This window comes from Venturia canescens, chromosome 11, assembly GCF_019457755.1.
Source record: "Venturia canescens isolate UGA chromosome 11, ASM1945775v1, whole genome shotgun sequence".
Classification (NCBI taxonomy): Eukaryota; Metazoa; Arthropoda; class Insecta; order Hymenoptera; family Ichneumonidae; genus Venturia; species Venturia canescens.
The window spans coordinates 925,648-943,600 of NC_057431.1; the positions used below are offsets into that span (position 1 = coordinate 925,648).

The window sequence follows — 17,953 nt, forward strand, 5'->3', positions numbered from 1 at the left end:
CCTCAGACGCGGGAGTCAGGGGTTTCTCCTAAAAAAAATCATTACACAGTTGAACGATAGCCTCGTTGTAACGCGCTTGACCGTGGAATCCATAGTTTCAGGTTCGAGACCTGTCAGCATTACATTTTTTTTTTATAAATGATTAGAAATATTACTTTAAAAATAAAAGCCAAAAAGCCAGCAATATTAGCGTATACTAGAGTACGGCGGACTCACGTAACGCAGGCTTTTAATACTTGGCGTCGAGCCGTTGCTGCGTCTCTCTTGATTATTTTTTCATAATTTTTATCGATTACTCCCTAGCATTTTATTCCGAAAAAGAATGCTTTCTTTATGCGACCCGTGACCAATGGAAATTGAAACGGGTATGAATAAGGTTCATTATGTTTTACGGTTGCATCATTATCAAGTAAATATATAATAACTTGAATCATTTTGCGTAAAAGAATCGTTCAATGTCATGCAATTTTACGCACTTTGCATAAAATTATGAATCAATAAGTAATGAGTTTTTTTATAATAAAACTAATTCCTTAAAAAAGATACTCCCTTTGTCCTTGGAATTATACTTAACTCCTTGGAAAAGAAACTCCCCTTATCCTTGGAATCGAAAAAACGATCTTCGATCTATCCTGTCAACCCCCAAATCCTCAAATGGTTACTTCTAGATTCCCGAGGAATTGGAACCGAGATATCGCGTCGCGTAACATTCAATTTCAGGATCGTTTTTTCATGGAATTTGAAGTAAAAAAACGTTGCTCTGGCTTATCTCTCGGGCAGTAAGGATTTTTTTTCTATAATCGTAGTTTCTTTTGCCTTCGTGGAACTAAAAAGCATGAGAGTATCTCGATGGTTAGCCGGGTATGAATTTCGGCTTGTGACATCCAATTTCACGATTAAAACTCGTTTTTTCACGAAATTGGAAGTGAAAAAACATTGCCTTGGTTTTTCTCGAGGGCAATAGAGATTTTTTCCTACAGCTATAGTAGCTCATTTTTCTCTTTCAAATTACATTTCATTTAATTCTAAATTTCTCTTTATTTTCAGAGAAATTTGAATTTGAATCATTATCCTCAAAAACAAAAGTAACAACAAAGTAAAGTAGAATACGAAATACGGATCGTGAGTTGCTTAATGCATAACAAATAATTGACAACAGATAATAGATAATATAACAAAGACGCTTGAGCGCCTTTGAGAAATGAAAAAATCTCTGAATGCGAACCAATTTTATTCGTTTGGAGTAAATATATGTTAGTGTTTTAAGGCTAATTCGAGTAGGCAAGTATTTTTCCTTCACAAAAATCCCAACAGGTAAGGTAAATGTTAATTGAGCTTATAATTATAGATTGAATTGAGAACAATCACGAGTATGTGGAATAAAAAAAATTTTCATTTTATTGATACCACAAAAAAGCAGGCATTATAATATTTCGATACCATTTCTTTACACTACTTATTTGAAAAATCGAATGTTTTCATTGCATCTTCCAGAAATTCAGTACATCAAGGTAATATGGGTAAAAAAAAACAACAGTTTTGCATCGTTTTCAATGGATCGGATGAGTAAATTAAAATAGTTTTCTATAATCCCACCTATATTCGACGCATTTTGTTTTCCAAATCACGGTCGCAATAAACGTGAAAAAGTTCGGTTTGAATGTAGTTGAAAAATCACTTGCAGTTGAACAAAAAATCTGATAAATATAGAAAAATGTTGAAAAATCGATTCGTCATTCCGAACACTTGCCCTCCTCGAGCAAAGTTTTTTCACTTTGTTGAAAGTTATGAGCGTTTTACTCATTTTCGATTGGTCGATTATTCTTCTCTTTTTTCTTCTTTATTTTTTCTTCTTCTGCCTTTCTTACTGACTACGGCTGCGAATTATTCGATCCACGGCTTAGTATTAATCATCTGAAACATTGGAGGCCATAAAAAACATGTATTGAAATAAAAAAATATAAAATATATCCATCACATTCCTCAAAAACCAACTAATCGAGCTATTTTTTAATAGTGTGAATCCGCCATTGGAAGTACAAATTATCTATTGATCGAAAGAATTTATCGTTTAGTTATTTCAATGTTCACATGTCGAATATTCATGACCTATTCACTATTTCATCAGGTCATCCTCATTATTATACGTTTAATGTTCTCGATAACTGAGTAAATGTGGGAAATTGATGAAATATAGATTAATCGATTTTTTTTTTAATCTCTTCGTTTTCGATATAGAAAGATTTATCATTCCCTGGAAAAGAAATGTGACCACCCAAATAAACTGATTCGTTTAAACTTTCTTCTTTCCGGTTTTACTAGAACAAATGCTCGAGGTTTCGTTGTTTACCTCAGGAGAATACAAGGAATGGCATTTCTTTATTTCCCTTGTGGTGAGAGAGTGTAGCCACGAAGGTAAAGAGGCATTGACCTTAGTGTGTTTCTTAGTTTATGGATGTGGAAGAGGAAGACAGGAAACACTAAAAAGATTGATCGATGACAATGATGAATTCGATTTTTTTTTGCTTCAACGAACCTTTTAGAAAAATGTGAGTCCAACTGATGTCGATTGTTCGTCAATTTTTAACATCAGCTATGAACATTCGGGCGGGTCGATGCAAATTTACAGGTTCGGTCATAGGGTTCGTAGGATTTCCAACGCTGTCTACTACCAGCCTAAATGGTGCCGAAATTTCAGTACCGATCACGTCACTCTTCACCAAAGTTCGCGCTGCTCCTTTGAAAAAAAACGCAAGTTCTATCATTTCTTTCTTCGTATATCTGAAAAATAAATTATTATTACTATGATTTGTTTTAATAAAATCAATTTTAATTCCTAAGTTAGAGTACCTCTCGAAATCATCTTTTGATTTTCATAATTATTAAAGACTAAAATTCAACAAATAAAAGAAAATCTTAAAATAAACGTACCTTCAAGAATAAAACAGTGTGTACTGACTTTTTCCGTGACGTAGGCTGAATCACTACTAACACCGTAATCAATTGTTAGTACACCCATAGGTTCTCTATCGACCCCGAAAACTCTAACCGTAGGATCGAACAACTGATCAGTTTTATCGGAGCTTCGATCCAAATGAAGTTTTTCTAAATCTGTAATATAATTGGAGGAATAAAATATTTGATAATTCACTATCATAATTGAGGTATTCATGAAACCTGATAATGGTTCTCAAATATTGAAGGAATTTGTTAATTGACATTTGATATCTAATTGAGATATGAATGGAACCAGATAAAGTTTCTCTATAAAATCATTGATGGAATAAAACATTTGTTGATATTCACTATTCTAGCTTAATTGAGCTATTGAAAGAATATGATATTTGATAATTTTGATATTGAGCTGTTGAAAGAATAAAACATTTGATATTTTTGATATTCACTATCTTAATTGAGATTTCCAAAAAATTTTCTTGCGCAGCAGTGCAGTTATTTCCTTTGTGCATATCGATTCTTATTTTTTTATGATTTTGATAATAGGTGAATAATTTTTTTAATTGAACAAGAATAACCAATCAATCGCAAACCTTGAATCATCAATGATGATGTTAAAATACTACGCAATCAATCCAACCGGCATCGAATGAATTTATTAAAATCAAGACTTACCACAGGGGAGTCGTAAGAGAAATCTTGAGAGCCATCAGATAATCCCTCGGATAAACAATGAACGCAAAATGAGAAAACCTATCCAGAAGAAGCGTCGCTTAAGTCTCAGAATAAATAGTTCCGATATATTATGTCCTGAGATGCCAACAGACAAACACATATACAGATAGCTTGTAATTCATTCGATGTGTAGTGAATCAGCAAGAACATAGGACTACTTACCTTGTAGCCATCCAAATCTCTCATTTGTATCTGTAACGGTGACAAACCACTGAGGATCCAAATATTATCTCTTAAACCATTTAAGCGCTATGCAATAGCACTTGATAGCGTCGTCGTATTTCTTGTTGGAACGTTGCAAAAGATGATAAACGTGCCAACGAACAGCGAACTGCATGTAGATCGTTTCTGAGCAGGAATCCCATCTGAGACGATCGTAAACCTCTTCTTTGCGTCCTAAGCAGTTGAGAGTAAGATTTTTTATGGCCAAGATTTCTAAATTGAATGCTCACTGGATTTTTAATTCGTCAATATTTACTTGGCAAATTTCGAACCAATTTCGACATATTTACACCGCACCTCACCTGTGACACCTGTCACAGTACTCGCAGTAGTCACGTCAACGAAGTCGAAGACAAATTTTCTGTGACCCAAACGACCGCTCCGCGGCGCGGCGTTCGCTTGTGGCATCACTAGTGGAACAGCTGTCCGAACAACCGATCTGTCATCGGTGTGAACTTGGCCCCCCGATTTTGACTTACAAAATTTTTTCCAATTCCATTCGTTTGTGAATCGTTAGTAGATATTTGTGAGATTAAGAAAACCTATTGTGAGATGTATTTTTGCTAAAAAATCAAAAATCAAAATTAACGTAAAGTTAACCCTTCTATTTTATTTTTGAAGCTATATGAGTTTATTAGTAAATAAATCGATGCGAAATCGTTTGTAGAATACGAAAATTATAATAAAAACGTTTGTAGGACGCTTATTGTAGAGCGAAACACAAAAATAAAATTGAAAAAAAAATTCCGAACCAGATGATCATCTCGCGAAATAATTGTTTAGACTCCCGGAGGCTCTCACCGTGCATCGGGGAGTTTAGCCGAAAAGAAAAAGGAAGCACGTGGCCGCGATAAATGCCGTATATTTGACTTGAGTGCTCTAATGTACATCTCGTACATGCTCTAATGAGATTTGTTGAGATCACAATTGCTAAACTGTGATTTTCGTTATTTATTGAAACAGGTAACAGACGTTATAGTGGATCTCATTTTGCGCGAAATGGTGACAGTGAACGGGTGTGATGGCTCAGTGCTTGTTTTGGTTCTATTGATCATTGCAGGATTGGAAAAATATGGAAAGCGCGTTATCATTAATTAAAAAAATTACAGTTTTGTGATAAAAGATCTGCATCAAAAAATGCATCATTTAAGACTCAGGAAGAAAATAGAAACTAATAGAATAGCACCAAATTGAATCGTTATGATGATGACTGAAAAAAAATATATCACAGCTGATGCTCGATCGCATCTCCAAAGGAATAAACGAGAAAGTTGAAAAATTTGGAGTGTTCAGACAAGCGATTTTCAATTTCGCATACGAGTACAAGCTCAAATGGACGAAACGTGGCTATATGAGACACCTTTGTTCAATTATTACATTTTCCTCGTTATTTCGCCTCGTTATTGTCACGTAGGGATACGGTCTCACGGAAACGTGCTCAGGAGCCACAGTTATGGACAGTAAGCATAAAATCTGTTGTATATTCTTAAATTATAATTATATTTAATAAATAATCGATAAAATAAAAGAAATAATATACGTTTTGAGAAAAATTTACACAGTTTTCCTACCGATGCAGCTTAAGTTGCTAAATCTATCAACTGTGTTTTACCATTTATAATCCTATTCGAAGCTTTGTCTTCGAAATATAACTTATAAAAAATGGGCAAAAAAATTATTTTATAAAAAAAAATACAGAACAATTCGAAAAAAATTTCACAAATCTTGAAAAAGCATCATCTTTAAAAAAAACTTAACTTTATCTCTTTTTTAAAGTGTTAAAAGAATCAAATAACAAGTAAAAAATAAAAACCGAAAAATCGCGCTTGAAATCATTTTGGAAACCGATGCCTCATTCTTCTTATTTGATTCGAAGGGCTAAATCAACTAAAAAAAATTCCATCTAATTTACGTGCAGCATTAAAATTTATTATATCAATTCGAGGCTAAGTATTTTCTAATAAATTGAAAAAAGTTACCATTTGAGTTACGTGCAGCACTAAAATTTATGATATCAATCGAAAGACAAGTAATTTATGAGTAACTCCAAATTTCAACATCATGGAACTGTTTTAAGAAGCTTTTAAATCCAAAAAAATCACATGCAAGCTAGTCATTTCTTACTCTATGATGGCAGAGACAATCGATTTTTTTCAGACTTTCAGGAGCTACTGATATTATTCACAATATTCGACGTCGATTGGATCGATAGAAATTATGTTTAAATATGAGTTAAAAGTACTTGTCCGGCCCATCACTTTCCATTAAACTTATTATATTTAAATAAAAATCAGGGCTTTTTTAGAACTGTTGGAGCACAAATATTCATGCAGAGGGAATTTAGAGAGTTATTTTCAAGTAATTTTCTCTTAATTGCACTAATTTAATAAGAATGGAAACAAATTGTCCTGTAATATACAAAAGATGTTATTGTGCATCGATAAATAAAAAACATTTTGCACATTAAATATGTTGAAGCTTCCAAAATAACTCCCCAGTTTGTATTGCTATGACGGCAGTGTTTACTTCTCACTTCTTCCAGCGAACGAATTTCATTCGGCATAACTAACCTAAATCGCATTTCAATAAATTTTTAACCGGATTCTCCCGTACAGTTTCGTTTTTTTATGATTGATTTTTATTTGATTTAAATGAAAAGTGATGGGCCGGACAAGTACTTTTAACTCATATTTAAACATAATTTCTATCGATCCAATCGATGTCGAATATTGTGAATAATATCAGAAGCTCCTGAAAGACTGAAAAGAATCGATTTTCTTATAAGTCTTTGCCACCATAGAGTAAGAAATGACTAGCTTGCATGTGATTTTTTTGGATTTAAAAGCTTCTTAAAACAGTTCCATGATGTTGAAATTTGGAGTTACTCATAAATTACTTGTCTTTCGATTGATATCATAAATTTTAGTGCTGCACGTAACTCAAATGGTAACTTTTTTCAATTTATTAGAAAATACTTAGCCTCGAATTGATATAATAAATTTTAATGCTGCACGTAAATTAGATGGAATTTTTTTTAGTTGATTTAGCCCTTCGAATCAAATAAGAAGAATGAGGCATCGGTTTCCAAAATGATTTCAAGCGCGATTTTTCGGTTTTTATTTTTTACTTGTTATTTGATTCTTTTAACACTTTAAAAAAGAGATAAAGTTAAGTTTTTTTTAAAGATGATGCTTTTTCAAGATTTGTGAAATTTTTTTCGAATTGTTCTGTATTTTTTTTTATAAAATAATTTTTTTGCCCATTTTTTATAAAAATTTTGTTTTAAAGTTTTTTTCATGGATGGAATTATCAACAAACGAGGGACCATCAATGTACTTGTCCCAACCTTTTTTTTCCTAGGGGAAGTTTATGGTTTGATATCACGTCTTTTTTTTCAAAAGTTCCTTATTTATGTTCAGTTGACTATAGGATATTAGTTTAAATTTCTATGAATTATTTATGATTTTCGTCTTATAACGTTGGTTTTCACGTAAAAAGACCTAGTTTTCGTCAAAATTGTACTGGACATATTTCGTCACAGGTCTGTCCTCGGACTTCGGCGATTTTTTCCCTTGTACTCTAATATGTTTTGTCAATTAGGAACCCAAGAGCACGGCCGCAAGCGGGTTGGAGGCCGGGATATGATTTTCGGCTTATAGCGTAGGTTTCCACGAAAAAAGACCTATTTTTCGTAAAAATTGAACTGAAAATATTTCGTCACAGGTCTCTCCTTGGACTTTGGCGATTTTTTTCCTTGTACTCTAATATGTTTTGTCAATTAGGAACCAAAGAGTACGGTGAAAAGCAGGTTGTAGGTCGTGATATGATTTTCGGCTTATAACGTTGGTTTCCACGAAAAAAGACCTAAATTTCGTCAAATTTGAACTGGAAATATTTCGATAGAGGTTTGTTCTTGGACTTTGGTGATTTTTCTCCTTGTCTTCTAATATGTTTTGTCCATTGGAAACTCAAGAGCATGTAGCAATGCGTGTTACGGGCTGAGATATGATTTCCGGCTTATAACGTTAGTGAAAAGAAAGGAAAAGAGAAAAGATAGATCAAATTCAAGACACAACGAATACAACAGAATTGGCCATTTTTAAATGTCGTTTTGGCATTCTGAATCTAGACATTTTCGTGTCATCCAAAACATGCCCCCGATGAAATATATTTCCAAAGTTTGCAAGTGGTCGCGGAGATCCAATTATCTACAGTTTGATAGTTGCAGAAAAAAGGCACCCGGAAACATTTATTATGTCAGAATTCAAAGAAGTAAAAAAAACTGAGCGTACTTGATTCAACAGAGCAACGGAATTCAAAGACGTTTAAGGTACCTGCATTGCTTGTAGAGGAAAACAATTTCATTTCAGGATAATTTAGAAATAAGTTAGGAAATTCAGAAATTTAGCATAGAATTTAGAAAAAGGAAAATTAAGATAATTAGTAAAGCTGAAAACTTTTGTGATGAATTTTTGAAATTACATGTTACGGTTGGAGTAAAAAATTTAAATGATTGGCACACATGCTGCGACGCAAAAATATCAAAGTTTGAAGGTATTCGCTCCATACTGCAGTAATACAAACTTCAACACTATTTGAAAGGAAACACTTTAAAACTTGCTGAACAAAGTTCCATTACATATTACTATAATCAAAGATAGGGGGTGATACTTAGCACATATACTTATCCACAGAAATTTCCAAATTCGCAGGTATCGGCTGCAATTCAATGTATCTGCGCAATGAGTTTGGAAGACAGCAGTTTCAAATCCATCCATAAATGAGCAACTGAAGACTTTTGTAATGAATTTTTCACTTCATATTTATGTTACGGTGGGAGTCAAAAAATAAAATGAATGGCACAGTATATAAATTTTATAGTTTGCAGATTTTTGCTGTATTTCAATGATCCAAATCTATAGTATTAGAGTGGAAAGTTGTTAGAAGTCATGATGTTACATTAAAATCACATAGCGCACATAACATTCAGAAATTCTGTAGGTTTCCATGATGTTGGCAGGTATTATACTTAGTCGCATCGAAAACTGAGCAGCTGTACACTTATCGTAATGAATGTTTTCACCAATATTCCACATTTGCAGTTTGCAGAATAGGAATACTCAACATACACGTCATTTCATAAGTATTGTTGTCAATATTTGTGTTTGCCTACCGCATTCCGACGATTCAAATTTTCATATTATCAGCAAAAAAAGCATCCCAAGACTTTTTGGAACAAGTTTCAAAATTTATTACTCGACAGACCAGGTGGAAAAAGAATAACTACACTTATATCAAGACCAGAAACTGTTTTGAGAATCTGTTGTACAAAATGTGCGATTGATGATCATAATTGGAAACCTTTTGAATCACGTTACCACAATCAGCATGAAGAAATAGTAGAAAATCATAGGACACATATTAGGCAACCAATTAATAATATGCATCGATCCGCTGCAAACCGATGGAGTCAAAACAAGGATCGGAAAGAGCAGAGCCATAGTTAAAAAGAAAAAAGACAGCGCAATTGAAAGAGAACAGAAATCAAAGGTGTTTCATGTATCTGTGCATTAGTTTCTGAAGACAGTAATTTCAGATCTATTCAGAAATAAGTAGGTGAAGACTTTAGTAATGAATATCTTTGTTAATATATTCCAGTCGGAACCAAAAAGCTAAAAGATTGGCATACCTGCTATTTCACAGAAATATCAAAGTTCATAGGTACTTGCTACGTACCAGTTATACAGACTTTGGTGCTATAGGGAAAAACACTTCAAAATTACATGAACCACATTTTTGAAACTTATTATGACACATTCAAAAAAAAGTGACAGATACGATGCATGTTAAAGCAAGCAAAATGCTGTAATTTTGTATGTCTCCATGGTTATCCGCAGACAAAATATTTGATCACATCCAAAAATGATCAGGTGTAGACTTACAGACATGAATTTTTCAACCCACAATGCCAATCGCAAACATGGTCTGGAAATATTCAATATACATGTCGCTTCATCACTTTGTCGAACTTTAGAGGTGTTCATTGCATTTCGAAGATACAAATTTTGATAACATGAAAATTAAGCACCCAATGACTTATTGAAATAAATTTCCAAATTTATCATGTAACAACTCAAGTGAATATATCTATACATTATTACATGGCTCAAAGATTTTTCAAAACTTGGGTGTATGAACAAGCAATTATGAAGGCTTTTTGTTATAAATATTTCAAATTATCTTGTTGAAATTAATATAAAAAAAATAGAAATATGAATATCTCTCGTATTGTCTGGAGAACAAATAGAAATTGGTATGACAATACACTGTAAGCTAAGGAGGTGGAAAAAAGGGACCGGTGAACACAGCCAAACTAAATGAAAGAAATTATGACAACAATACATTGAATTACTTGACCAAAGTTTTTTAAAATTTATTTGAATTCGTTTACACACAACCATCCACCTCTTTCTTTAATGTAATTATACAACATAGAATTTCTGTTTGGAAAGAACGTTTTAGAGGTTATAATGAACGAACGTTTTTTTTCTCATTGTTATTATTATTATTATTCAACACTAATTAGTCACGTCATTAATAATATCGATTCCTTCCACTTTTCAATAACCACTTTTATTTTTCTACACTCTGCACGCAACAGCACTCCGACGGTCATAACCTCAAACGTCAACATGACGCGAAATCTTGCAAATTTGCTATCTATGTACATATTACGATATCGAAGTAGAACAGATAATTCTTAATTTTCACGACACACATTATTCACGTTTTTACTTCTCAACATTTTACTCACTCTCAGTACACTGTATGAGATCAATTAATCCACTTTTGAGGTTTTATTTATTATAGATATTATTGTCGTGAATTGGGCTCGAAACTTATTGAAACTTTTTTTATGAAAAAAATAAAATTGATTATATCCACTGCTATTTCCAATAATGTTTTATTTATTTAAACGAAATTTGCAAATCTTGCACCGTTGATCCACGAGGCTACGATCGCAATCACTTTATAATAACATAACAGACGATAACAGACGGTATAAAAGAAAACATTGAGGACTATCAGAAACTTTCTCATCGGCGATTGGTCGAGACGGATAGATTCTTACCGGTGATTGGTTATGATGGGCATCAAGAAGCCCTTGTATGTATCGGTCTGAACCCATATACGGATACGTCAGCTGCGTAAATGTGTTGGTACTTTTTGCATAATCTTGAGCCCGTGCAAAGTTTTTTCTCAGCAATTACGCCACCGATCATGCTGATTTTGGGCGCAATCGAAAGAGAATTTCTTCATTAGCTGAAAGTTCAATTTTCAAATTGCGACATAACTCCTGAGCTTCGCAATTCAAGAAAATGACATGTCGATTTTACCCCCACCACCGCGAATCGTTTTATTCAGAGATAATATAGTCTCGGCGAGAGCCTCGGGCCAGCAGACGACAGGGCTGTCAATGTACTTGTCCCGAGACTCTGCCGAGTCTCTTGATATAAAAACATTTTTTATTATTAGTGTACAATAGAAGCACAGAAAGAGTCGGAGTTCCTACGGTTATCTGTGACATAAGAGTGGAAAATTAGGAAGAAAGGGAATTACAGAGTAACGCATACACCTAACCCGAGAGGCTGGTTTTACAAACTTCCGGACCAAACAAAAGAGAACTTCTTTGAGGAGAATGGCAGATAATGGTTCAGAACAGGCGACATTGGGGAATTGCATCCGGATGGAAGCATGACGATTATCGGTGAGCATTTGCTTTGAAACTTTTCCTCAGTACGTAACTTATTTATTTATTCTGTCACCGGCAGATCAAAAGAAGGATTTAGTCAAATTGCTATTGGGAGAGTGCGTATCACTCGGTAATATCGAAGCTGAATTGGAGACTTGTCCCGCCGTGGAAAATATCTGCGTCTATGGAAGCGCTTTCAAGGTGTACACAGTTGCTCTTGTCGTACCGAGTCCTTGCAGCCTTGAAGAAATTGCAGCTAATCTTAATAGATTACAACGAAGAATCTTGAAGAATTGTGCGTTCCGTATAAATCAAATTTTCGAATGGATGAGGTGATTATTGAAACATGCCTTTAATTTTTATTTTGGATTTGTGGTACCTCGCGGTTTGATGTGCAAAAATTTCCACACCTTTTTTGTCGAATGGAATGCATTTTTATTTTTATTTTTTATAATTCTTTCGAATTTTGTCAGAAAGTTTGCCGTTTTTTGTGAACTTTTCTGATCGTTTCGAAAAAGCATTGTCACGAAAAATTAACGTTTTGGTTTGAAAAATCTAACATTCTTACGTCATTTCCTCGATTGAAAAGGAACAGATAGATAAATGACCTTTTCAAACATAACTCACGAAAGTTGTATGCGCCCATTGTAAAATTTGCCACGAGTATAATATTTCACCTTATTTTATTTAAAGGTAAACTACAGAGATTCGAAATCCCGGAAGTTGTGAAGCTCTGTCCAGAGCAGTGGTCACCGGACATGGATCTGGTAACGACTACTTTCAAACTGAAACGAAAAGCTGTCCAAGAGCGTTATCAGCACGAAATAAATCGGATGTACGCCTCTTGATGTTACGGCAAAAAATGCGCAAAGTGTAACGTCCAGCGTATACGCAAACGTAGTAATTTGGAAGTTCGACGTCGCGGAGGAGAAAAAGAAAAAAAGATCAACAAACATAACGCCAGTCGACGCATAGATCTCTCAGCGTGTCCTGAATAAGCAATGTTGAAATTCGTAAACATCGGCGATACTTATGACAAACGAAAATACGCGATCGCCCTCGATTCACTTGGTACCGTGGATGTGTACGTGTGTATGTGTCCTTTATGTATTCGAACTGTTTGCGTAGATTGGGATTGTCGAAAATATATCGGTTATCAAGCCATTATAGATAGCGCGTACATGATTGTGATTAAACTCTTTTTTATTCAACGTTTCGGTACAACCAACGTTTTTTTTTCTTTTGTGAATTTCTGTCAATACGTACAATTGTCATTCGAAGTCGCACAAAACAAAATGTTTTCCTTTGGCCTTCAGACAATTTCCAAAGTCGATTGAGTTTATTCCTTAAATGAACTACTGATTCAGTCGCACAAATTTGCGTAATTCAATTTCGCGATCGGGTATATTCCTATCAATCTCTCTGTATCCATCGGAAACATTATTCCCTGAAAGCGAACACGCTTTTTGGAAAAAATAATTGCTGAAATTGTAGGCTCTTGATTTTGACCTCGTTGATAAACGTTTTTGTACATATTCATCAAATACTATGTTTATGGAAGATATCTAGACTGGAAATCGTAATGAGGAAACTGCAAGAAATTGTTATTACCCGTGATCTTTTGACCGTTCAATATTGGAGAAAACGGAGAACACTTCAAGTAAAAATTAATTGTTCAATTATTACCGCAGTTGAATTCATTGAAAAATGTATATCATTCTCGGACAATGGTGAGCGAATTCTTCTGGAACAGTAATAATGATCCAAAACGAAATCATTTCTCTCACTCTAAACTGAAGAAATTAAATCGCCAATTTTCCTCTTAATACAAAAAAAAAAGGTTTCGATCGAACTTATTTTCAAATCAATTTTATCATCCGTTATATAATTATGATTTACCCGAATTTTCAGAATCCCCGAGCAGAAGCTTGACCGATACATTTTGGGGCTCTAAGGCAGCAGCTGTCACCGAAATCACAGTTCCAAGAGAAATAGTACCAAAGGGGGTCAAAACGACCCCGAATTCCAAGGGGCACATTTTTGGCTCGCCGGGCATCGATCTGTCTTTGAAAAAATTCGCTTTTCAAAATCATTCGAATTATTGGCCAAATTTCAATTGATATTTTCGACAAATGTTCGAATAAACAAAGGAACGTTGAAACTCGAAAATATTTTTGTACCAGAAAATTTTTCCGTCACTCCTTCGATGCATAGCTTGTCACGGTCAGCTTTACCGTGCTCCCATATCGTATTCAATATGGCACGGTGAAGAGCGCAACGTTCCTGGATCGTGAGAGCCTCGATAGGAAATGCGAGCCTGTTTCCTGGCACCAATTCCTCGATTATTCGATGCTTCGAACGCTGCGAGCCTGTCCCACCGAAAGGCGGAACTCCTTCCTTCACTCTGATCTCCGAATAAAATTCGATGCCATCGAATTTTCACTATTTTCGATCAATCGAATTTTCATAATCATGAAAATTCATGGAAACAAGAATTTTGTGGTTTAACAGTAAATTTTTCATTTTCACCAAAATTTCAAGACAATTCTAATTTGAAGAAAAATATTCACGAAGGTGCAAACCTGTGGAGTAACGAGGTTGAAATCGTTATGATGTTCATCGAATTGGCAGAATATTTTTCAGCCTTTCTGATGATGTCGATAACGACTTGGAGGCTCATGGGCAGTTGTGGCCCATAAAAAGTTTCGTTTTCGTAACATTCTCGAAGGAATTCCGGAATCGTTATTTGTGAATGAGATAAAAATATTCCTGGAGAAAAAATGATATATTTTTTGGAAACGAATCGAAGTTAAAAAGGCTTTTTTTTTAAATACTTTCAGAATTTCGTATTTCATTCAAATTGGACTTTAACTACTTAATTATTCAATCGATTGGAACGAACCCCAAAACGTGAGCAGAAACAAACATTTGTAATCCATTGTTCACCGATATTTCATTGCACTTCGGTACACCTTTTGGTTTTACGACCGTGTTACATTCCCAGCTCATAAGCTAGTCGTGAATCATTGATGTTCTACCTTCAAACACACCCACATTTTTCGTGATAAGATAAAAGCAGATTCTTTATCAGACTTGTACACACGCTTTCGTTATACATGCTTTGGGGTTTCTCACCTCGGATATTTTCAATAGAGAAAATTCGATTTCTAATCCCCGTAAGAAAAAAGTGTTTAGAAACGAAATTTGAAAAGAAACTATGAATATGAATTTTGATGTTCTCGATTGAATCGTTGCTCGTTGTTATGGGCAACTGTGGGAAAATAATGAACGTTGGAAAGTTTGAATTCAATAATGATTTGAAAAATGTAATTGTTCAGATTTTTTTTGGAAAATTTTCTCTCTTTATTCGTTCGCAAATTACATTTTTATTTTTTCTGATATTTACAGGGGAATCGAGTTTCACTGATTCGTTTAAAGTTCTAACGTAAAATATTAATTACGTTTTCTTCTGGGGTTTGCTTGTTTTCATTTTCATAATTTTCCACAATTTATTCAAATGAAGGGTTTACACAGCGTCACTGTGTAGTCGACTCTGCAGGCAACTCTTTTCACCTGCGCTCCGATTGCGACCTGAAAAAACAAAATTGAGAACCAAAAATCAAGTGTGCCAATTTGTTGCCTTTTTTTCAAAATCAACAAATTTTACCTTCAGAGGGAAAAATTGATCATTTCGATTACCGAGGCCCAGGAAACCGAATTTGTTTCTACCCCACATGTAGAGATCGCCCGTGTTGGTCACAGCTCCGAGGTGGCTGATACCGCAGCAGATCTTCGAAACCTTGAAAGTGAATAATGAGTGAAGACATTGAAGAAAATGCATCGAAATTTTCATGGAATTTATTCTTTTTTCTAGTCACCTTAAGATTTTTGTCGTAGGGGTTGGCACCGAAGAGGGTGGGAGGAATGAGAGTAGGTTTGTCAACCGTCAGAACTTCAGGTCCGAATCCGAGAATGCCGTAGCCCCAAACGTAGACATTGCCAGTGCCTGTGAATGATTTTTTTTTTTCAAAATTCAAATAAAATTAATATTTTGTCAAACCTTTTGAAAAGTTTTTTCTTCTGCTGTATTTGAAACTCACTGTTCAAGAGCATGCAAAAACTGCCACCAGCAGCGATGTCAACAACGTGCCCAACTTCCGAAGGAATCACTAATTCTGTGGCGATATTGATTTCGTGATTATCGCCTTTGCCTGGAAGTTGTCCATATTCCGAGTTGCCCCAGCCAAAGACTTTTCCCTTGTCTGTAAAGAAGAAAATTACCACTGAAAGCCAAAACGCAGTCGGCGATGCATGCCAATCTGGTTACCACTGAAAGCCAAAACGCAGTCGGCGATGCATGCCAATCTGGTTATATGCTGACCAGTCAGATCACCTTTGACCAGGGACGGTTGCCATTCATTTTTGTAGTGAGCCAGAGCAGTTTGGCCGTCGGCGCCCCAACCAAAAGTGTAAACTCTACCCTTTTCTGTTAAAAGAATGCTGCACGAGTAAACGAAGGAGAAAAAAGAATTGTAGATCGAAGAAGCGAATGAAGAATCAGTGAATAAATGGGTTTAAAAGTTGATTGAAAACTCATTAAATTAGCGAGTAGCCGATGAGTTGTCAATTTAATAAGTCGATGGATTAATACATTGATTATCTGAAGAAACGCTCTCACTTATGATCCTGGCTGGCAGCAACGCCAGTTATGTTTTCACCTTTGACGTTAGGAATATGATGGACAACTCGACTCTGCGCATATTCTTCGTTTCCTATAATGGGCCTTCCGCATTGTCCATAACCGTTGTTGCCCAACGTGAAAACTCCCACACTGGTTAAAATTAAAGAGTGAGCTCTTCCCGCTGCGAGTCCAAGTACTTTTAGTGAAAGACTCTTCAATGGCAAATGAATGGGTCTTGGGACAGGAATTATTCCGGCTGTGTACTGTTCGTCCGAGTCATCGAATCTTGGACATTATTTATCAAACAGATTCAACTCATGTATCAAGGGAAGTTCTCAATTGTGAAAATAGAGAATTTATAGAATTTTCATTTACCAATTTGCGAATCTGTGTTGATTCCATTGCCATAAACAATTTTTCTGTCGTCAGAATTGACTCCGAACATAAAAAATCCATAGCCACAACCTATATCAACCACTTTGTGCTTCTCTCCAAAATACAATCGGCTAGGCTTTCCTATGTAAGCTACGTCGTCCACTATTCTTGTTTTTCCTAAAGTTCCCAATGCTCCGTGTTCCGCCAAACCCCAAACATAAACCCTTCGATAATCTTCCTGACTCGTCGCATATTGAAAGACTGCAAAAATATCGATGTTTTTATTGAGTCTTGAACTCATTCAATAAACGAGGAATTTTCAATGATTTTCGAAAAATTAGCATTTTTTATTTCGTATTTCATAACATCATTTTCTAACCTATAAAATGATGAACAATTTCGATGTTTTTTGATCGATTTTGAAAGTGAATGGTAAATGAAAAAACTAATTTAGAGAAATTGATTGAATATTTTGTTTATATTCCGACGGAATTTTGTATACGAGTTTTGAGATTTCTTAACCTGCTGCACGTGCTATTCCCGAATGGATACAAACTCATATAATGCTACTACGATTATTTCAAAAATATGAAAAAAAAATATATATGTATTCGTACCGATGTTGTTAATTAGAGATCGTATTTCCTCAATGATTGGTTTTTTAATTAAATCCATCAATATAATAGCACCTCACATGCTTGGCACATTGTTAGTTATTGAACTTGAATGGAAACTAACTATATATATCTTGTTCTGGTTTTCTGGTGTTCTCTCTGGTGACACGAAAAACCGACGGTGTGAAGACAGACGACAGGACAAATCGGAAGTTTTCTCGTCGACGATTGGTTGAGGCCGGTATATTCTCAGTGCGGATTGGCTATGAAGGGCATCAAAATGCTCTTATATGTATCGGTCGGAAAGCGAATACAGATACCTCGAGTTCTGAATGTGTTAGTAACTTTTGCATAATCTTAAGCCCGTGCAAAGTTTTTTCTCAGCAATTACGACACCGATCATGCTGATTTTGGGCTCATTCGACAGAGAACTTCTTAATTAGCTGAAAGCTCAATTTTAAAAGCCGTACATAACTCATGAGCTTCGTAATTAAAGAAAATAACGTGCCAAATTTACCCCCACCACGGCGAATCGTTTTATTCAGAGAAAGTATAGTCTCGGCGAGAGCCTCAGGCCAGCAGACGACAGAGCTGTCAATGTACTTGTCCCGAGACTCT

General features: G+C 35.0%; 3 protein-coding genes and 1 long non-coding RNA gene across 5 annotated transcripts; 1 reads left to right on the forward strand and 3 right to left on the reverse strand.

Annotated features, from left to right (window-relative positions):
• Positions 1–1,413: 1,413 nt before the first annotated feature.
• LOC122418023 (uncharacterized) lies at positions 1,414–4,288 on the reverse strand. Its single transcript, XR_006262420.1, has 6 exons — positions 4,169–4,288; positions 3,853–4,086; positions 3,631–3,765; positions 2,932–3,111; positions 2,537–2,781; positions 1,414–1,914 (listed from the first exon to the last, which is right to left on the reverse strand). It is a non-coding gene; the product is annotated as an uncharacterized lncRNA (long non-coding RNA).
• A 1,038-nt stretch (positions 4,289–5,326) lies between these two features.
• Positions 5,327–12,657, forward strand: LOC122418119 (long-chain-fatty-acid--CoA ligase 3-like). The gene is made up of 4 exons (XM_043432171.1): positions 5,327–5,372; positions 11,449–11,680; positions 11,745–11,997; positions 12,359–12,657. Exons 2-4 carry the CDS (start codon positions 11,668–11,670, stop codon positions 12,360–12,362), a joined length of 270 nt encoding a protein of 89 aa, XP_043288106.1. The 5' UTR covers positions 5,327–5,372; positions 11,449–11,667; the 3' UTR covers positions 12,363–12,657.
• A 2,329-nt stretch (positions 12,658–14,986) lies between these two features.
• On the reverse strand, positions 14,987–16,233 carry LOC122418003 (RCC1-like G exchanging factor-like protein; the record flags this gene model as incomplete). The annotated part of the gene is made up of 5 exons (XM_043431974.1): positions 14,987–15,256; positions 15,333–15,464; positions 15,544–15,671; positions 15,766–15,927; positions 15,993–16,233. Coding segments are annotated over 5 exons (741 nt in total), but the record flags the coding sequence as incomplete, so codon positions are not given.
• A 290-nt stretch (positions 16,234–16,523) lies between these two features.
• On the reverse strand, positions 16,524–17,386 carry LOC122418002 (RCC1-like G exchanging factor-like protein). 2 transcript variants are annotated; one of them, XR_006262416.1, is made up of 3 exons: positions 17,339–17,386; positions 16,722–16,982; positions 16,524–16,631 (listed from the first exon to the last, which is right to left on the reverse strand). XR_006262416.1 is itself a non-coding variant. In XM_043431973.1 (2 exons), the coding sequence occupies exons 1-2, from the start codon at positions 17,020–17,022 to the stop codon at positions 16,594–16,596; spliced, it is 339 nt and encodes a 112-aa protein (XP_043287908.1). In that variant the 5' UTR covers positions 17,023–17,077; the 3' UTR covers positions 16,524–16,593. The 2 variants fall into 2 exon arrangements, 1 of the variants encoding a protein (XP_043287908.1); XM_043431973.1 differs by lacking the exon at positions 17,339–17,386 and having other exon boundaries at positions 16,722–17,077.
• Between the last annotated feature and the right edge of the window lie 567 nt (positions 17,387–17,953).

What these genes read in the sequence shown, in the direction of transcription:
- LOC122418002 (XM_043431973.1), bottom strand. Translation starts at nt 17,022, where the DNA reads ATGAGTTCAAGACTCAATAAAAACATCGATATTTTTGCAGTCTTTCAA. An exon ending in CAACACAGATTCGCAAATTG is followed by an intron (nt 16,632 to 16,721) that starts GTAAATGAAAAT and finishes ATAATGTCCAAG; the next exon opens with ATTCGATGACTCGGACGAAC.